Here is a 17931-nt window from a genome sequence, read left to right as displayed (position 1 = left end):
TCAGAATCAGAATTGGGCTTTAATGCCAAGTAAGTTTACACATACAAGACATGTATGTATGTATGTGTGTATATATATATACATATATATACACACACACACACACATATATATATACACATATATATATGTATATGTATAGCCTACACACTGTGTCACGAAAGCCATTCAGCGGCCACTTTTCCCGACTTCCTTGAATGCATCAGATCGTTCCGACCTCCGTTCAACACACAAGCATTCATATATATTCATATATATATATATATATACATACATACATGTTTTGTTCTGGTGTCATTTGAATATATATATATAAATATATAATATATATATTATTTAAATATAACTGCTATATTATACAAATTCATGTTACTGAAAAGTCACAAATAAAATTTGATGATGTTGATATTGCAGTTATCTAACAAATTAGTTACAAGCCAATATATTTCTGTGTTAAATGTGAATATCCAGGGTAACAAGTAGAATAAAACCCCTCAGTATTCATGTAAATCTACTGACTGTGTTCCTGTGCTGACAGAAAAACTAAGTGTATTTTTCTGTCTCCTTCACAAGCTGCTGAAAAAACTAAGAAGAAAAATATTCATGTAAATTTTTCCCTCGTGACGCCTCAGCTCACTGACTTGTATCACATCCAGAGAAATAATCAATTCACACACACCAGGAGCCTGTGTGATTCTTTTTAATGAGCTTTTGTCATTGTCTCACATATGCACACACACACACACACACACACACACACACACACACACACACACACACACACACACACACACACACTGGAATCACAAAACTGAAATAGCTTGATGCAGAGCCACGACTGATCAAGGTCCATTTTTCACAAGAATTATCCATATTATTTCACACCTTTCATGACGTCTCTCATTACCTTTACCATTAGAGGGAACCGGAGAGAAACTAATTAACATCTGCAGAGGAGCCGGTGTGCACTAGAGAAAGCAATCATCCATTCAGGAGTTATCTTCCTGCTGAAAAAGGTCTTGATCTTTGAGGACACGAGGAGGAGGAGGAAGCTGGATGCTGAGCATAGCCGAGAAACCAAACTGGACCAATCCACTCTCAGAGTTTACTCTTGACTGTGGCGTCTGTGGGAGATAGGAGAGAATAAATTACAGTTATAAAACAAGGGAAGGAATCTCTTTACCTCGGTCATGCAGCGGTTAAAAGCATTTTGGCTTTTGGAGCGTCTGGTTGCTTCAAAGGGATCCGTTAGCGAGGATTAGTCACTCTCAGTCCAACATGGCTAAAGACACACTCAAAACATGCAAACACACGCGCACACACATCAAACAGAAAGCCAGTGTGGGAAGTGCCAGGTGTTGGAGACACATAAGGTTTATAGTGGAGAGTTGGAGGCCTGCCTGCAGCTCTGTCACACAGACAGACAGTTCCGGACCATCTACCAGCCAAGCACCGCTGCTGCTCGCTCGCTGCTGCTCGCTCACTGCTGCTACAAAATCTGCTGCACATCCATTAGAGGACAAAGACACAACAGCTAGCACAGTCTTTTTAAAGGGACACGCCCGCATCTTTAGAAAAACAGCCTCTAATGTTAACCGATCACAGTGTGAAGATTTTAAAGTGCTGATTGCGTGCTTCAAGTGAGGAGCTGATGCTGTGTCACAGTTTGAAACTGCAGCATGTCGAGTGCAAGCCTCATCACCGATGTAAGATAACAAACCCCTTTAACTCTGAAGCTGGATGGACTCTTGCTCCTGCACTAATTATATAAAAAACCTAATGGTACAAAAAAACAAGGATTGCAAACTAATATTACACTGTTTAAAATAGCATTATTGTTTGTTTTTTTTGGCAGCTGGGGGCTTAGGGAGAAGCTTTGAACAGAACACTGATATGACCTCAGTCTGATCATCACAGACGTGTCAGCTAACAGTTACCATATTCACACAGACACAAAGCAACATCTTCACTCTCCTTTTTACTCTATTTTTGTCTCAATCAACTCCTGAGGGAAACATCTAGTATGTCTAGTTGCATAAAACCACTTAGGCAAGGTTTCCCCTAGATTTTAATCTAAGGTGGTTTACATCAGGACTGTACGGTGCAGTGGTTAGTGCTGTCGCCTCTCAGCTAGAAGGTTCGTAGTTCGAACCCTGGTTGGGACGAAGTGGGCTTTTCTGTGTGGAGTTTGCATGTTCTCCGGCTTTGTCCCGCGTTAGGTTCATTTGTGACTCTAGTGACTCATGGGTGTGAGTGTGAAAGGTTGTCTATCTGTGTGTCAGCCCTGTGATTGACTGGCGATCAGTCCAGGGTGTAACCCGCCTCTCGCACAATGACAGCTGGGATAGGCTCCAGCCCGCAACCCTGAACATGATAAGCGGTATAGATAATAGATGGCTGGTTTGCATCATAGAACTTCCATAGAATGTTTTTAGGTTTACAAGATAAATTCCTTTGATCTCTAAGTGTTTGCCCATAGCTATGAAAGTATTCCCTTATGCTTGGCTAGAAGGTCCTTAGTAACCATTTTACAGAACATTTTAAGGGACCCATAGCTCTCTTAAAAGTGGAATAATGTGTGGAACATTAACAATGGCAACGTTTATGGAGATTTACTTGAGCAGAGAAAAACTGCCATGACTGTTGTCAACATTAACAAGAACGTTTGGACAAACAACTTTGTAGCTAGCTGGACAAGTGTTTGTCTCTGTCTCTGATACGGTATTTTAAAGAGGGGGTATTCTGCTGTTTCACATTTTAAGACATGTATATAATGTTACAATGTTGGATGTCCAGACTAAACGTGGGTGAAGTTTCAAATCTGTAGGTCAAAGTATGTTGGAGTAATCCCCAGGCTTCTCAGCTCAGTCTGCAGGCTGAATGCCAGGTTTCACACAGTTTTTTCTACACGCTGCACTTTGTGACATCACTAAGTGCAGCCTCGGCAGGCCTCAGAGAGCTGGTAAATCAGAAGAACGTGGGCTCATAGGGGCGGGGTTTCTTAAAGGGACAGAGCTGACTGAATTGTTTCAGGCAGAGGCTGCTTTTTTTAAAACTGTAAATTATGCTAAGCTACTCCACAGGTATCAGAGTGAAATATGAAGCTGAAACTAGCATAAACCCCCTTTTAAAATTAGCTCTATCGTTTAATTGAAACCATTTTTTGACAAATTTCAGTGAATACTTCAATCATTGTTGGTTCTTCAATTTTATCTGACTTTTTAACAGCATGAAAAACTGAGCATATCACCTGGCTCATCCTTTAAGCTCACACTGGCAACGGCAAATTATGTGTTATTATGAGGTGGCTTCATCTGCTTAGTGACATTTTATCTACAAAACACTCATTAGTAAACCCACTATGTATTAAGGTTTTTGTGTAAAGTAGGGAGTACAAGGGCATCGCAGTTTGAGATCCCATTATTTTTAGCAATTGATCTTCCCTGAGGCCGGAATTGAAATGAGAGAAATCCTTCCTGGTATCGGACACTTTCTGGTCGGATCTGTCCGGAAAAAGATTAAAAAATTAAGACTCTTAACCCACTGTCTAAGTTTAAAGCTTATGTGAGAGATTTGGCTGCAAAGTTGATTGGATTCTGCTCTTATATTTTAATCGACTGCCCTTCTTTGCTCTGCGGCTCCTCTTCAGCTCCCTGTCTGTCAGGGCAAAAATGTTTAAATTCTCAGCTCAAATTGGGTTTATTTAGTCTTAGAGTGTGTGTCTTTTTCTGTGTGAGCTTTTTCTGTCCCTGTTTGTCTTTAAATATGCTGGTTAAATGTCATGCGTACTCTCTATATACACATATATATTGCCTTGCACTGCTGAGCAGCCTGCATATTAATGCTATACAGACTGATATATGCAAAGCCCACAGGCATTTCTCTGTTGCTTTGACTTTACTGCCACTGACACCATGAAATTTCTCCTCTCATTTAAAATTAAACACAAACTCTCCCTGCTTTGGTTTCAGTGTCAGCCTCGCTTCACTGCGCTGGCTATTTGTTGCTAATGCTGCCAAGATTGTGTTGACAGTACAGTGTGTGCAGGATGGTCTCTTTGTTGTGATTAATCTTTGGTGGTTTTTGTTGCAGATAATTTATTGCTGCAATTCTTCACAACTTTGGAAAGTGGAAATAAACAACAAATAAAGCCTAATTATTCTCATTGCTTTCTGATATTAAAAAAAGCACAAACAGAGGAGGGATGATTTTGACCCTGCAGCTGTGTGAAAGTGAACAATTGTAGGATCTCTTCTCAGCAACGTTCTGGTTGTGTTTTCGGTCTTGAGTTTAGCTTTGTGGATATCAGTGTTTTAAGAGCATGAAGCCTGAGATGTTTGAGCTCGCTCCCTCAAAATGTTTAGGAGGCACGAGGTGACTTTGATTTATTGCAGTGGGAAAGCAAGACATTAGAGGTTAAGGCTGCAGTTGTAATACCAATGCTTAATTTGAATAATTGAGTGAATGACTGATCATGCTTAGGAGCCCAGACCGCTTGGCTTTACAACACTATCAATCACCAGTGCAATCAAAACAAATGGGTGAAGTCATCATGTCACAGCTTGAGCCAACATAAAATTTACGTATTTACTAAACTTCATTTAAACGGACAGATCAATCTGCAATGATGGCTCAAAAGCCCCTTTTTAGTGCCCTTTGAAAAGCGGGGGAGACGGGACTGGCAAAGTGGAGGAAAAACCTTGAGCTTAAATGTTTTTTATTTCTAACAGGACACTTTTCACCTTCAGGAGAAAAAGCTTTTCAGATTCTCTTCCTCTGCAACATTCTGTACTGCGAGCTTGAGTCCAGCTGCGCCTGTAAATAAAAGTCAGGAATGCGAAGAGTGGAAGAAGCTATTTTCATTTAACCGAGGTGCAAAACCAGCAATTTGTTCCCAGAATGTGACGAATGCTCGCCTGACAATGCTTGAAATGTCAGGTTTCCATCACTGAACACGTTATTTACATCTCACACAGGGGTTAAGACTGCCAAGCTACAATCAGTCTGAATGCCATTATTCCTGCTGATGATGCAAAGTACACGTGAAACACGCCATGCTGGTTACCTGAACAATGAGCTGCTGTCACTGGTCTACAGAGGTCGACACAGACATGAGGGTGAAACACACGTGATTGACTAAGAGACGTCTGAAAGGCCACAAATGTCACCTCGCCAACACAGACACACACAGCCTTTTGTTTTTTCTTTGTATATGAATACCAGTCCTAAAAAGAGGTTTGGTTTTTACATCATTGCAGGACAAGTTCAACATTTTTGGAAACACTGTAATTTTCTTACAGCTGCAAAGAGCAGATGTGATTTCATCCCCATAAGTTTTTTTTAATTTGAAATTGGTGCAATATTGTTTTTCATAATGTGAGGTTTGACTGCCGCACATGTGATTCATTTTAGTAGTTTAATGGCACAAACTAGAAAACAATCAACAAGCTGTTTGTGTCAACAAAACCACTTCTAATGATCATAAAACAACAGTTGGTGGAAACGAGCATCAATTCGCTTTTTCTTTTGCAGATATTCTTTGAATGCTGTTAAAATATGTGCCTCATTTGGATTTAATATGTATGGGTTTGTAATTTCTTATTGTAAAAGATATTTTGATTGTGTGTTTCAGAGCATCATTGTGAACGAGGTGTTGCTCTGAATTGGTTTCCACACTGGTTCAATAAAGGTTAAACAAAGGAAACCTGGCTAATGACTGAGCACACCTTCCCTGAGCGTTGTCGCCTCACTGAACACCTTTACAGTCGTCACTTCAAGTGTCTAATATGCTGATTAAAATTCAGATGTAATGTAACACACTTTTATTTACACTTGCATAGGTATATATGTCTGTGTTATAGCCTGAGCCAGATTATAAATCTGATTTCAGCCATCTTTGTTTTCCAGGGCTACACGTATAAACCATTGTATGTCCTGCTCCAGTCCAGAAGACCATGATAATGCACCTGTGTTTTATGGTCACACCTTAAAATCTTAGAATAACTTTAACACTTTGGACTAAAGTAACTTTAGTCCATTCAGATTATTTTGTATTTAGCCTTCTGTGTTTGGATCACAGGCTCCTGACTATGAACATGTTTTAAGTTATAATCTTGTCCCTTCAAGTTTGTATAAATTGTACTTGTTCCTAAACTTGCTTCTCACAAACAGTATGAAATGTTGCTTCAATAAATACAAGCAAAGAAAAGTCATAAATGTGTCACATTTAGTCGTACAATAAATGTGAAAAGACAAAAATATTTGTTGTTTCTTTCCAGACCATAACTTGCACGTCTCATGTGTCCCTGTATAACTGTTTACATTTAACACAGTGTCTTAACTCAGCAGGACAAACGTCTGACACAAATACACTTGTCATCAATCAGTGGAACTGCAGCTCAGATTGATTTAATTGATTAAATAAATCAAACCAATTAATGAGTGAAACAACGAGGCAGTTTCTCGCAGAGTCGGCTGATGAAACGGCTAATAAACAGAATACACGTGACATGTACTGAACGTAATGTATCTCTGAATCTACACGTGTTTGTGTGTGTGCTTCTGTGCATTTCAATCCTCTTATAAAACACATCTGTAGCTCACATGAGTGTGCATATTTATGTGTATTTTAATGTTTTATAAGTCACTGCATGCATCTATGCAGGGGAGGCAAAGTAAATGTTTATTTGATCACATTAAACCCAATTAAGTGTGCTTCATGTATACTGTATGTGGTGTGATGTGTCTAATGGCCTCGTTTACTGGATGTGCAAAACGCACACAGCAGATGATGCAAAGTATTTATCACACCACTGTGTGTGTATGTGTGTGTGTCTCTATTTGTGTGTGTAGCTAATTTGAGCTGAGCTGAGCTGTCATCACTGTATATAGGCGTGTGTGTGTGTGCGTGTGTGTGCGTGTGTGTGTGTTTGTACAGTATGTGTGTTAGTGTAAGACAGAAAGACAACTCACCAGCAGGGAAGTAGAGCGGGAGATTCTGCAGATACAGCTCCTTATCCGTCGGCAAGAACACGCAGAAGATGACTCTGTCCAGCTGACACGCGCACACACACACACACACACACACGCACACACAATGACCTTTATTACAAGCATATGCAATAACTGTGAATTCATCAATAGCAGTGGGGGAACAATGTAACAGTGTGCGACATTGTGCGGCAGTGATATCAGGAGAATGCAGCTAATGCATCAGTCCATTACTCCCCTATTAGCTCCCCATTATGATCATGCCACAACACAGCGCTTATTACACTGCGAGGCAGGGACAGAGTGCTGCAAATGTACAAAGAGAGACCGTGTGTGCGTGTGTGTGTGTGAGACAGAGAGAGAGAGGTTTGAGCACGGAGGAGTTTCTGTGTATCTTTTGTATACTTTTGTCTATGGATGTGTGTGTAGGAGAGAGAAAGTAACTTTGTATGTTTTTGTGCATCCCTCTGAGTGTTACACTGATTGTGTGTGTGTGTGTGTGTGTGTGTTTGGCACCAGGCCCCTCTCTGTGTGAGAAACTCTCAATCCAGACACACCACACGCACAGCACGAGCTATAAACGTAATAGATTTCATATAATATTAAGACAGTGGGCGAGTCAGTGCAGCTATTTTACAACAATAAACAATCTTTATGCTCTGTGCTCTTGTTCTTTAGATCGTGGCTCAGCAGTCTATAATATTAACACTGTGTATCTGAACACACTACGGCTCCAGCTCTAGATGTAGCCTGATGATTAAAGTTACTGTAGCTACAGTAAAGAGATGAGTCGGGCTTTGAGCACCACAGCGTGCTCTTATCTCTCAGACTCTGACAAACATTATTACCGACCTCGTGTCTCTACAACGGTATAGATTCTTCAGTTATGAGACGGTACAATTTACAGGCAGGCTGTTTCCATCACTGTGTGCGTGGTGTGGGAGTCTCATTGCTTTCAAATACAGACATTTCTGCAGCCTGTTAGCCTGCAGCCCGTGTTTTTCAGTCCCAGCTTGTTGGACAATTACCATCACTCGCCACAATTTGAATGGAGGCTTAAAGGAAGGATATGGAAATGTGTGGTAAGTAACTACATCCCCTGGGCTAAGGTTCGAATTCTCAAACCTCCACGCTCTGAGTTGCATACACTTGCGCCATTTTGCAGCCTCGCGCATTCAAATTAAAGCAAATGCTTGCGAGGAGGGATGTGAAATGGCCTCCAGAAAGCGTTGTTTGGAGCTAATTCTGATACTATTGCAACACGGACCCTGGAGATGCTAACGCTAACAATAACAACAAGTGAATGTAATAGGCTTCCTCAGAACTGCAGGAAAATAACCGGTAAATATTCCCTTCTCAAACAGTTTGCAGCAAAGTTTATTTTTCAAACCCTGCATGGATTTCAGCACAATGACCTCTTGTGGACTGACTGACTTCATACACATTAAATCCAACTTGCAACTCCTTTTAAAGTAAATGTGCTACTCTATTGCATTTGATAAATTAAAAAATATGATTTTCATGGACAAACAATCTCACCACTGGGTCCCTTTGTTAGCTGTTCTGGAGCTTAATCATGTCACAGGATCCTCAACAGCAGATGGAGTCTGCTCATGAAAGAAGTGTAGAACTTAAAATTTCAATCGATTACTTTCATCATTTTTTGACCCTGTAAGCTTCAAAGCTTCAAAGCTGAAAGGTTCTGTTCAATCTGAATATGTAATTTATAATAACTAATAATTTAACTTCTCCTCTGAACAGCTCACAAATTGTCCAGTCCTAGCTTAGCACACAGAAGTGCTACTGCTACATAAACTTAGGAAACATTAGCATGTGCGACTACTGTAGTAACCAAATATTGCTAACACGAGTTAGCATATAATTTACGACTAGTTTGTGGAAATGCATTAAAAATAAGCTGCAGCACACTCACTGTGTAGTATTGTCCCACTTGTATGCAGAGGCAGGTCCTGGATGTTTACAGAGTTTAAGCTAACATTAGCAGCTTTTCCTTCTCTGTATTGGATATGAGGAAGTTTGGACTAGAGCTTCCCCAGCCAATGTTATGTTCATTAAGCTGTAGCTAGCAAGTGTATTTGGTGCTCGCTAACAGCTAAGCTAAACTAACTGTTTTAACCCGAGGCTGTTGCTAGCTCTTTCTGACACAACTTTTGAGTATGCTAACTTTTAGCTGTCCTACCAAGATGGAAAGTTTGTCTTTTCTTGAGAGCTCCGGATGGCTGAGTCCTTCCTTTGTAAAGTACCTGAAAAAAAAGCTCCATCTTTGCATCCAAAGTATTGAAAACTGCGCTCAGTAGGTGTGCTAAGCGCTAATAAATTGTCATTTATCCTGATGAAAATGTCTATGGTGCATGCATAAATGCAAACTTACTGTACGTGAAATAGTCCTCCTATTATTTTGGGCCTGCATGGGCAGATTCACGTGCGCATGCTGATGAAGATCATGTGATTTGATCAAACGCTCTAGCAGCTAAATGGACCTTGCAAAGTATGCAAGTTTCACAAATGTCATACATCTGTTGAAGTTTCTGAGAATCTCGCTGTAAATCTAATTGGGAAGAAATAAGGCCTATAAAACTTATGAGCTGCCGCGGGTATTACCATTTTAGTGATTTAGGAATAAATGATTCATGTTTTTATTATTACACTTGATACAGAGTGCTGGCACCCTGCCCGTGTCTTGAGTCCATTTTGTATCTCAGTGTCTGTAATTTTCAATTTCATTTCCTACATTACAGCACTTTGAGCCGGAGCGAGCCCAACAAAACACGCTGTAAAAAATGTCACATGGAAGAGGGCTCAATTAAAAATTGAACTCAATTTCCTCTGGTGAATAGTCAGACTTTATATGTATGCAAATAAACTCGTCCCTCCATCTCATTTGTTCACAATAAACTTTTTCCCCCTCTCTTAAACAAACACACAGTGGAAATATGCCTGGGCCCAGTGTAAATAGGAGTTTTGTTGATTTGGCTCTCTGGTCTTATTTTGTGCCGTTTATGTTTTGTTGACTGTCGGCCTCGATGGTGAGACGTGTGATGTTTAATGCTCGTTTGTTGAGCTTGGCACGGCTGACAGCATCACTCCACTAGTATTGCTGCAGAGACTCTGGAGACTCCAGCGCTAACAATAACATCGTCAACACCCTCACTGGGAGGTGATACAGCTCGGTGTTTGGAGAGAGGAGGAAAGATTGAAAGGAGGAGTGGGAGGAGACCGGGAAAGTTAAGGAGGAAGAGGGGAGGAGAGTTTAGTGCATGTTAACGACTGATTGGAAAGTTTCCTCTTTGTTCTTCATCCCCTCTCTCCCTCCGTCCCTCCCCTCCAGTCATCTATTCCATCATTTTGTCTTTTCTCCGCTTGCTGTTTCTCCGGAGAGGGAGCGTGTGTGCGTGTATGTGTGCGTGTGTGTTTGTGTTAGTTGGGTTTAGTCCCGCAAGGAGCCAATTAAAACGCAGACTTGGCCATGAGCATGAGAGCCAGAACCTGGGTGTGTGTGTTTAGATGTATGTGTGTGTCCCTGAGTGTGCGTGCGTGTATGTGTTTTCTCAGTGCACCCTTCTCCTCGCTCCCACCAGAAAACAAAAACAACAGCTGTGAAAGGAATAATACCTAGAGGAAATGGAAGTGGAAAATTGCCAATCATGCGCACACAAACACACACATGCATGCATGCATACGCACCTTGTCATGATGTGCGTCCAGATACTCCCTCACCGTTGCTAACGCCTCGTGCACAGCCTGCTCAGGTGGATATCCTGCATCACAAAACACACACGTCAGAAATATACACACAATTTGCAACAACAGGTGCAGATCTGTGTGTTGCATTGGTTTGTTTTCTGCACAAACAGGTATCTGTTCTTGTGTTTTCTCACTTCCCCCTCCGCCTGACTTGCATACTCTGAAGAGATGCAGACACAACACACTTGTTGGTTACAACAAGCGAGGAGACAGATGGAGGGGGACTGCACAATCTCGTCCATATTCATACGGCAACCGAGACCTTTCAGTGCTGGAATATTATCCCCACTGCTGGAAACTCAACACAAAGGCAGTAAAAATGCATCATCTGGCCAAAACTGCTCAGCCCAAACAGACACACACTGTGTGATTATACAGTAATTATTCCATACATCAGGAGAGATGGGGGAATACATGAGGACGCAAATTAGCCTGAACAAGGGATGTCTTTCAGCAATAAAACAAACACATGCAGAATTCATGCTGCAAAGGACGTAATGTTTTCCTGCAGGATTGGAAAAAGGAAATGTTCACGTTCCATAATTAACATTAAATGTGTGTTGTGTTGTTTGTCTTCAAAATGAATTAACTTTTCCTGCAGAGGTGCTTTCATCTGTGGGTTTTTCTAAGATGTTTATTCTCCCCTTCCTGACTCCTCCTTCAGCGCTTGCAGAGCTACATTCATCGACTTATTCCAACAGCAAATATGTTTGAATGAAACATGATTCCATCCATGTCAAGTAAAATCAACATGATCAGGAAATATATGCTCAAAACTGTAAAATGTTCACACCAATTATATCAGAAAATGTTCACTGTCATGTCTAAATTAAACGCTAATAGCAACCAGGGAAAGTCTGGAGCCTCTAGAAATGTGTCTTAAAATAGTAATAATGCATATCTTATATCAAAGTTCAGAGCCTGAATACACGTCCATGAATATCTAAAAGGAAAAACACAGCCATAATCATGACCTGGTTCAAAAATCATTTTGCTGTTTAGACCATTTCTAAAGACTGTGGACACAGACAGATGACATTTTGATTGACATCTACCTTGTTCTGGTTGACATCTCCCCGGCTCTGCACTCAACAATAGCACCTGTGCCAATCAGGCTATTGCAGCTTTTAATGTTTGAGTTGTCTGAGTCACATTCAGAGGAGGAAGCAGCAGCCATCTGAAAGTGACTCATTTCAATTAATCATGGTACGGAAGCCCTAAGCGGACATGCATCAATACATTTTATCTACTCAGAGTGATTTACCGTTGTCTCGAGATCTCGACTTATTTATTTTGTTATCTGGAGATAACAACACTGCACCACCATAGCGTCAGATGATTATAACTCGTATCCCCAGAGTCGCAAAAGCACAAAACAAACATAGAAACAGGCTTAACTTACCTCATTAGTGTGGGCAATGGCAGCATGGCATGTGCTGGTCTGTAATATCACAGTGACCAGCCTGTTGTTTTGTTTTCTAGATCACCATAAAATGATCCCGTTATCATGAAAAAAAACAGCTTTGTTAGCCTGAGATAACTAAGTCGAGATCTTTAGAAAACAACGGAAATTATAAGTTATCACAAGAAAACAGAGTAAATAAAATGTATGGATGCATGTCCGCTTAGGGCTTCTGTAGTATGTATGCTTTGCATGCCATATCATAGTTAGGAGTCAGCATACACATGCAACATTAGCTGTATTTGTTCTGAAAGCTATGAAAGCTAAGTTATCAAAGTTATGCTGAATAAAAGATCTGTAGCTTTAGCAATGGCCATCGTCCCCAACGACCTGCTTCCATAAACTGATCATCATCCACCCGCATTAAAGTCCCCCCGTCAAAATAAACAACCAGCCCTTAAAGACCAGCTCCAGTCATTTTTTAAGACATAAAATGCTCTGCTTGAAATAATAAATTCTGTCTGAAATGTTTTTTTCTGCAAAATACTTTTAATTACCTTGTAAGACATCTGCTCCTTCTCCCTCATTAAACATTCTGCATATGTACTAGGTTTTTCCTTTTGTAAAATTTCAGCAAAAAAAAAACACATCTCTGCCATCGTTTAGTGCCAACTGGTTGAAACTTAGCTAGCTTGAAATTTAGTAATTAGTAGTAGTAACGTTAACGTTAGTAGTGAGTTTGCAAAAATGACGATGGTTGTTACAGCGGTGGTTGCACATGATGAGAGACATAGCGTCAAAGCGTCCATTAACGGGATTGGCTCCTTAGGTTTGTGACATCACAAACCTGCCAATCTGAAAGTGTGTTGTTCAGCCTGTCCTTGGTACACTGCAGTTTAAAAGCAGACAGGCCCAGCCATGGAGATTACTGCTTATGTTGTCAATGATATGTCCACATGGAAATGTTTACAAGGTTTAACCCTTTTTTTTCACCGGAGCAGGTCTTCAATAATCACCTGACACTTGCACAAGATGTAAATAGCCCAATTGACGCTGTGACTATTCTTATGATTAGTTTGCAAAATTAATTAAAAATCCAAACACACGATTCAAACCTAATATTGAAACCGTTTACTGAATCTTAGACGACGATATTTCAAATTTAGATTGAAGTAATTTCTAATTTTTTTTAGAACTACATTACATAATTAGAAGGGTATTGTGGATTAGGCTTTCCATGGGCTTTAAATCACAGTTTAACATGTTAAATTAAAACTGTGACATTTAGGATTTGCCGGTTATGAATGATGTTTATGTCTTCTTTGTAGGTAAATCTCCAGTTAGAGGGACAGGCCTGTCAAATTCCAAATGCTGTAATCTGGATGAGGTATTAGTTCTCCATTACTGTTCTTAAATTTAGTCAAGCATGTGTTACTGTTAATTCTTATAATTCCTGATAGTTCATAATGCACTATGCAGTTTTTGAAAATATTTAATGTAAACAACGACTGAGCTCATGTGATGCCGGACACAAACTCTGGTTTCTGATCCTGTTTTTTTGCACCATTCTTCCTCACTGCTTCCTGCATAGTACAAGAGCACCTCTCTTGGACTGTAATAATGCTTCTAAAGAACAGAATAAAGGCAGCAATTACCTCCATAAGGTTTCTATTTCTATTGGTACATTGAGTCGAGTGACCTTATCCAATTCGAAGCGTGGGACTTCCTACCTGACCTATAACGAGGTCTAATCAGGGAGGATGATTACAAACACCTGTGTGGGTGTGCACGCTGCCTGAAAGAGGCCGTATCCTGTGAGAAAGTGTAATAACTGCTGTGTTTCTTTGAAGTACGTTGGTGAAATTATTTTCTCATGTTAATCCAAATATATTCAGTTTTCAGGGCTGCACAAGAGGTTCTAAGGTAGTGTAATCAAAAGCTACCATTGTGAGTGGCAGGAAGTACTGTTGGCAGCTTCCTTTGATTATTTCTGAATTTCGCCACATGAAGTTGTTTTGATACAGAGTGGGGCTTTAAAAGCTGTTGATCCTTCTTTCCTACTACTTCTTCAACAATAAGCCCAGAGGAAAGACAGGAAGTACTGAAAGTCCTATGGAAGATTAAACAGGCGACATTGGGAGGCTCTGAGAAACAGGTGCAACCACGAAGATCACACTGAGTCAGTATTTGTCCTCTTCCTCTTTCTAGCAAAGCTGAGAAGTGTCAACAATCTGCCCCTCACACCAAAACCCACCCCAGGGAGTGTTAAAGCAACTGTCCTTAACTCTGTCCCCTGCCAGTGTGAAGGGGGATTACAATCAATCTAACACAATCTCCGGCCTAATCTATCTTAATCTGCTGGTCCTAATCCAAGGCCTTAATCTGAGAACCACCTCTGGGTTGCAGGAGATAATGTGACAAGTGGCGCCAGGCAGCTCAGCACTCTGGTTAAACAGAAAAGGAGTGATAATGGAAACAAGCACATGATGGGGAACACGGCCAGTGTGGACAGTGTTTAATCTGGGACACGCACACATACTGTATATTGTTGAATGAAAAAGGTTTTTCTTTCCAATTAAAAAGAATGGACACAAAAGAACACAAATCGACAGATGAAAATGTCATGCATTTGTTCTGCTTTGACGGGGAGACACACACGTACAACACACACTGACCGTAGATTCCAGTGGAGATGCAGGGGAAAGCCTGCAGAGAAAGGAAGACAAGCAAAGTGGTTACAGTTTGTTACTGATCACATAACAGCCAGCTTTTATCTCACACACACACTCACACACACACACACACTCACACACACAACATACACAGAAATCCCACTCTGCTGCTTCTCCATCAAGTCTTTCTCCTGATTGCTTTTACGGCAGCCTACTTCTTTCTCCAGCGTTCACATCTATTTAAAGAACAAGCTGACAATCATCCTTTGTTATCGAGGCTGGTGTTAAAGGGGATGTTACTTATAGGTAATGTAGGTATAGGGTGGAAATACTGATTACCATAGAGGAAAATATCACTTATAAACTGTAAATTCTCACAGAAGATGGTGTAATCTGTAACATTAATGACGGGTGACGTCAGCGGCTTTCTTTGGTAACAGCAAATGTGTTTTAACAGCACCGGTCTCAGAGTTACGTTCAATACCACACAGCATAAAAAAACAGCACTTTTCATCCTGTAGTTTGCAACTGTGATCATGTTTCCACAACAGGACGCATTTGTAAAACTTGTTGGATGTGTTCTGGTTCTCAAATAAAGCAGTGAGAGCCTCCACCTGCGGCTCTTTATCGAACAGTTCACTGCGGCGACTTCACAATAAAAGCCTCCTGTGTTGCTGCAGTTGAATGCTTGGAAAGGATTGTTTTTTACGGCCTGGAACGATTCTCACAAAGCCAATGGGTTGAATCATGTTTTTTATTCTTGTTGGGGAATTTTTTCGACATCTCTCATCATTCTTTTCTCGCTATAAAATAAAGGCATAAAATATCCTTCAGCCGCAGTACAGCCACGTATCCATACATACATTGAAAGCACCGTTCGTTGCTTTAATTGTTTCTTTATGCTGGCTGCAGAGAGAGCTCTTCTAAAAATCAATGTCTGTTCAGCCAAAGCCAATATGAGGCTCCAGCTGTCTGAAATATGCAAAATTAAGAAGACTTCTTACAAAGTTTCAAGAGTAGTTTGAGTCCCAAAATCCCTCTTTTTGTTACTATTCATCAGATGCATCTCAGCAAGGGATCACCGTATTGGAAGATATCCATTTGATTTTCTTATTAGCTTCAGCTGAACCTCAGAGCGCTTTCTTATGCAGAAGAAGTGTCGGGTATTTTGAAAGTAACTCTTTGCAACCAGTCTGGATATTATAAGAAACTACAAAGACAGTCATTCTTTAACTGTACATATGAGCATGTGAGTGTTGTTTTTAAGATAGACCTGATTAAATGTGTTATTTAGTAGAAGGCAGAAGCAGAATGTTTGCGCTACTGGAGCTTTAACACACCTCTGATACTCCTGTTAAAGAGCTATTTACTACCCCAATAAAAATGAGGTCTAATAAAAAGTGATAACTGAGTGTAAATACATCTTCGGGCTAATGCTGAAGATGTAGGGGATAAATAGTTTAAGTAATGGAGAGGGATTTAACTTTAACTAATTGAGAAACATGTCAGGCAGGTTCACGCCTCACCACCTCCTCGGAGTTGAGAGAAGCAGCCAGTAAACTTCAAAGAAAATCAAATCTGGCAGATCCTCAACCCGCTGTCAGAAAGTGCGCTACGAGCAGATGCTTGGATGCTCTCTGTGTCTCCAGATCTGTGCCTTTGACCAGATTGCAGAATTGGCAACTCGGGGGTGAGAGCAGACACGACTCTCAAGAGTTCCTCTCAAGACGAAAGGTAAACATGAAAGTCAGGGGAAGTGAACTTAAACCGCACAGATTAGAGGGCTTAATGTAAAGAAGACACTGCTCTCTGGTTGAAGTGAGGTGGGAGCCGGTGAGTGAGTCTGTATCAAGAATGAGAGATAAAGAAAGGTGGAGGTAAATTTGTGACTGAATATCACAGCATCAATCAACACATTGTGATGCAAATGCAGATTTTATACGTGCTGGAACATGAATGGAAAAACTCTGCTCCAAATTCTACTCTTGCAACTAAAAAATAAGCTGCGTTTATCTTCACACAGCCGCCATGGGACAGATTTTATTAGCTGATCCTCTGACTCTTTTATCTCTGCCAGTAAGTCTGGAGGGGATCATGCGTTTGATCCAATGCATGCGTGTTCATGTATCTGTCTATTCATAGCTTATACTGATACTATTATAGTGTTTGATTGAAAGCTCAATTTTATCCTGTCATTGGCTGCTGACTACTGCTCACTCCACTTAACAGGCCACGTTACGCCTCAAGTGATCAACAACTGCTCCTGCCATGGACCATCTTGTTTCTGTAAGGAAACTGTACGTGGACGTTCATTCAATCAAACATTACAGCAGCGGCCGTCAGCAGGATTAAAATTAATTTGTCGGTTAACTTGTTTCTTCAGCTGCTAAAATCAGGCCTGTCTGTTTAAGGACGCATTTTGACCTAAAAACTGTTACTCAGAGAAAAGTTTGCTCACATTTTGAAGCATCTCCAGATCACTCTTGGAACCCATCAGCTATCTCTGACAACGATATATCCTCTGGGAGCAATGGTGAACATTTGGGGCATTTCGGTTTAGCCCGCTGTTAGCGATAAGGACTTCCGGGCAAGACTTCATTTTACGTACGCTGCATTGTTTACAGTTCAGTTAGCAACTTGAGAGGTGACTGCGTGTACAGATCAAAAGTGAAGCGAAATTCTCCCCTCCAGATATGTCAGCATGATAAATGCTGCCGTTTCTTGGTTCATTAAATCCCCCGGAGGAGTGCCCATTCATCTGTTTGTGGTGAGTCTCAGTTTCACTGTGAATTAGGGATGCACGATATTGGATTTTTTGCCGATATCCAATATGCCGATATTTTACAACTCATTTAGCTGATTACCGATACCAATATTTTTTTCCCGCACACCTAATTACAGAGATCATCAACTCTCTTCTGTATTGGAATAAGCGTACAGTATAATGGTGATACTCTTATCACATGTGTAACAACGGTTGAGGTGACGGGTCTTGAGATGGTTAATCAAGTTTGTAGTGTTGAAAGACTTTGCCTTGGCTCCTCCGAGCATCACCGAAGCTGAGCAGTCATTGCTAATAGCAGTTTTGCTATCTATTTCGGA

The 17931-nt window shown here is 40.7% G+C and overlaps 1 protein-coding gene across 2 annotated transcripts in view; it reads right to left on the bottom strand.

Annotated features, from left to right (window-relative positions):
• Positions 1 to 684: 684 nt before the first annotated feature.
• The window catches only part of macrod1 (mono-ADP ribosylhydrolase 1), a 124689-nt gene continuing 107442 nt past the window's right edge, over positions 685 to 17931 (bottom strand). Inside the window, exons 7-11 of one of the 2 annotated variants that reach the window (XM_069669793.1) lie at positions 14833 to 14863; positions 10696 to 10769; positions 6973 to 7054; positions 5066 to 5091; positions 685 to 1124 (exon numbers count right to left, since the gene is read on the bottom strand). In XM_069669793.1, the coding sequence (XP_069525894.1) occupies positions 5084 to 5091; positions 6973 to 7054; positions 10696 to 10769; positions 14833 to 14863 (195 nt within the window). In that variant the 3' untranslated portion in view covers positions 685 to 1124; positions 5066 to 5083. The remainder of the gene's footprint in view (positions 1125 to 5065; positions 5092 to 6972; positions 7055 to 10695; positions 10770 to 14832; positions 14864 to 17931) is intronic. The other variant, XM_069669792.1, reaches the window with a different exon arrangement.

The sequence above is a fragment of the Semicossyphus pulcher genome, unplaced genomic scaffold (genome assembly GCF_022749685.1).
Source record: "Semicossyphus pulcher isolate SPU_LCO1_2020_fin unplaced genomic scaffold, fSemPul1.0.p SCAF_2, whole genome shotgun sequence".
NCBI classification, from domain to species: Eukaryota; Metazoa; Chordata; class Actinopteri; order Labriformes; family Labridae; genus Semicossyphus; species Semicossyphus pulcher.
Note: the sequence above shows the minus strand (reverse complement) of the source record. Positions and strands in the feature narration are given on the sequence as shown.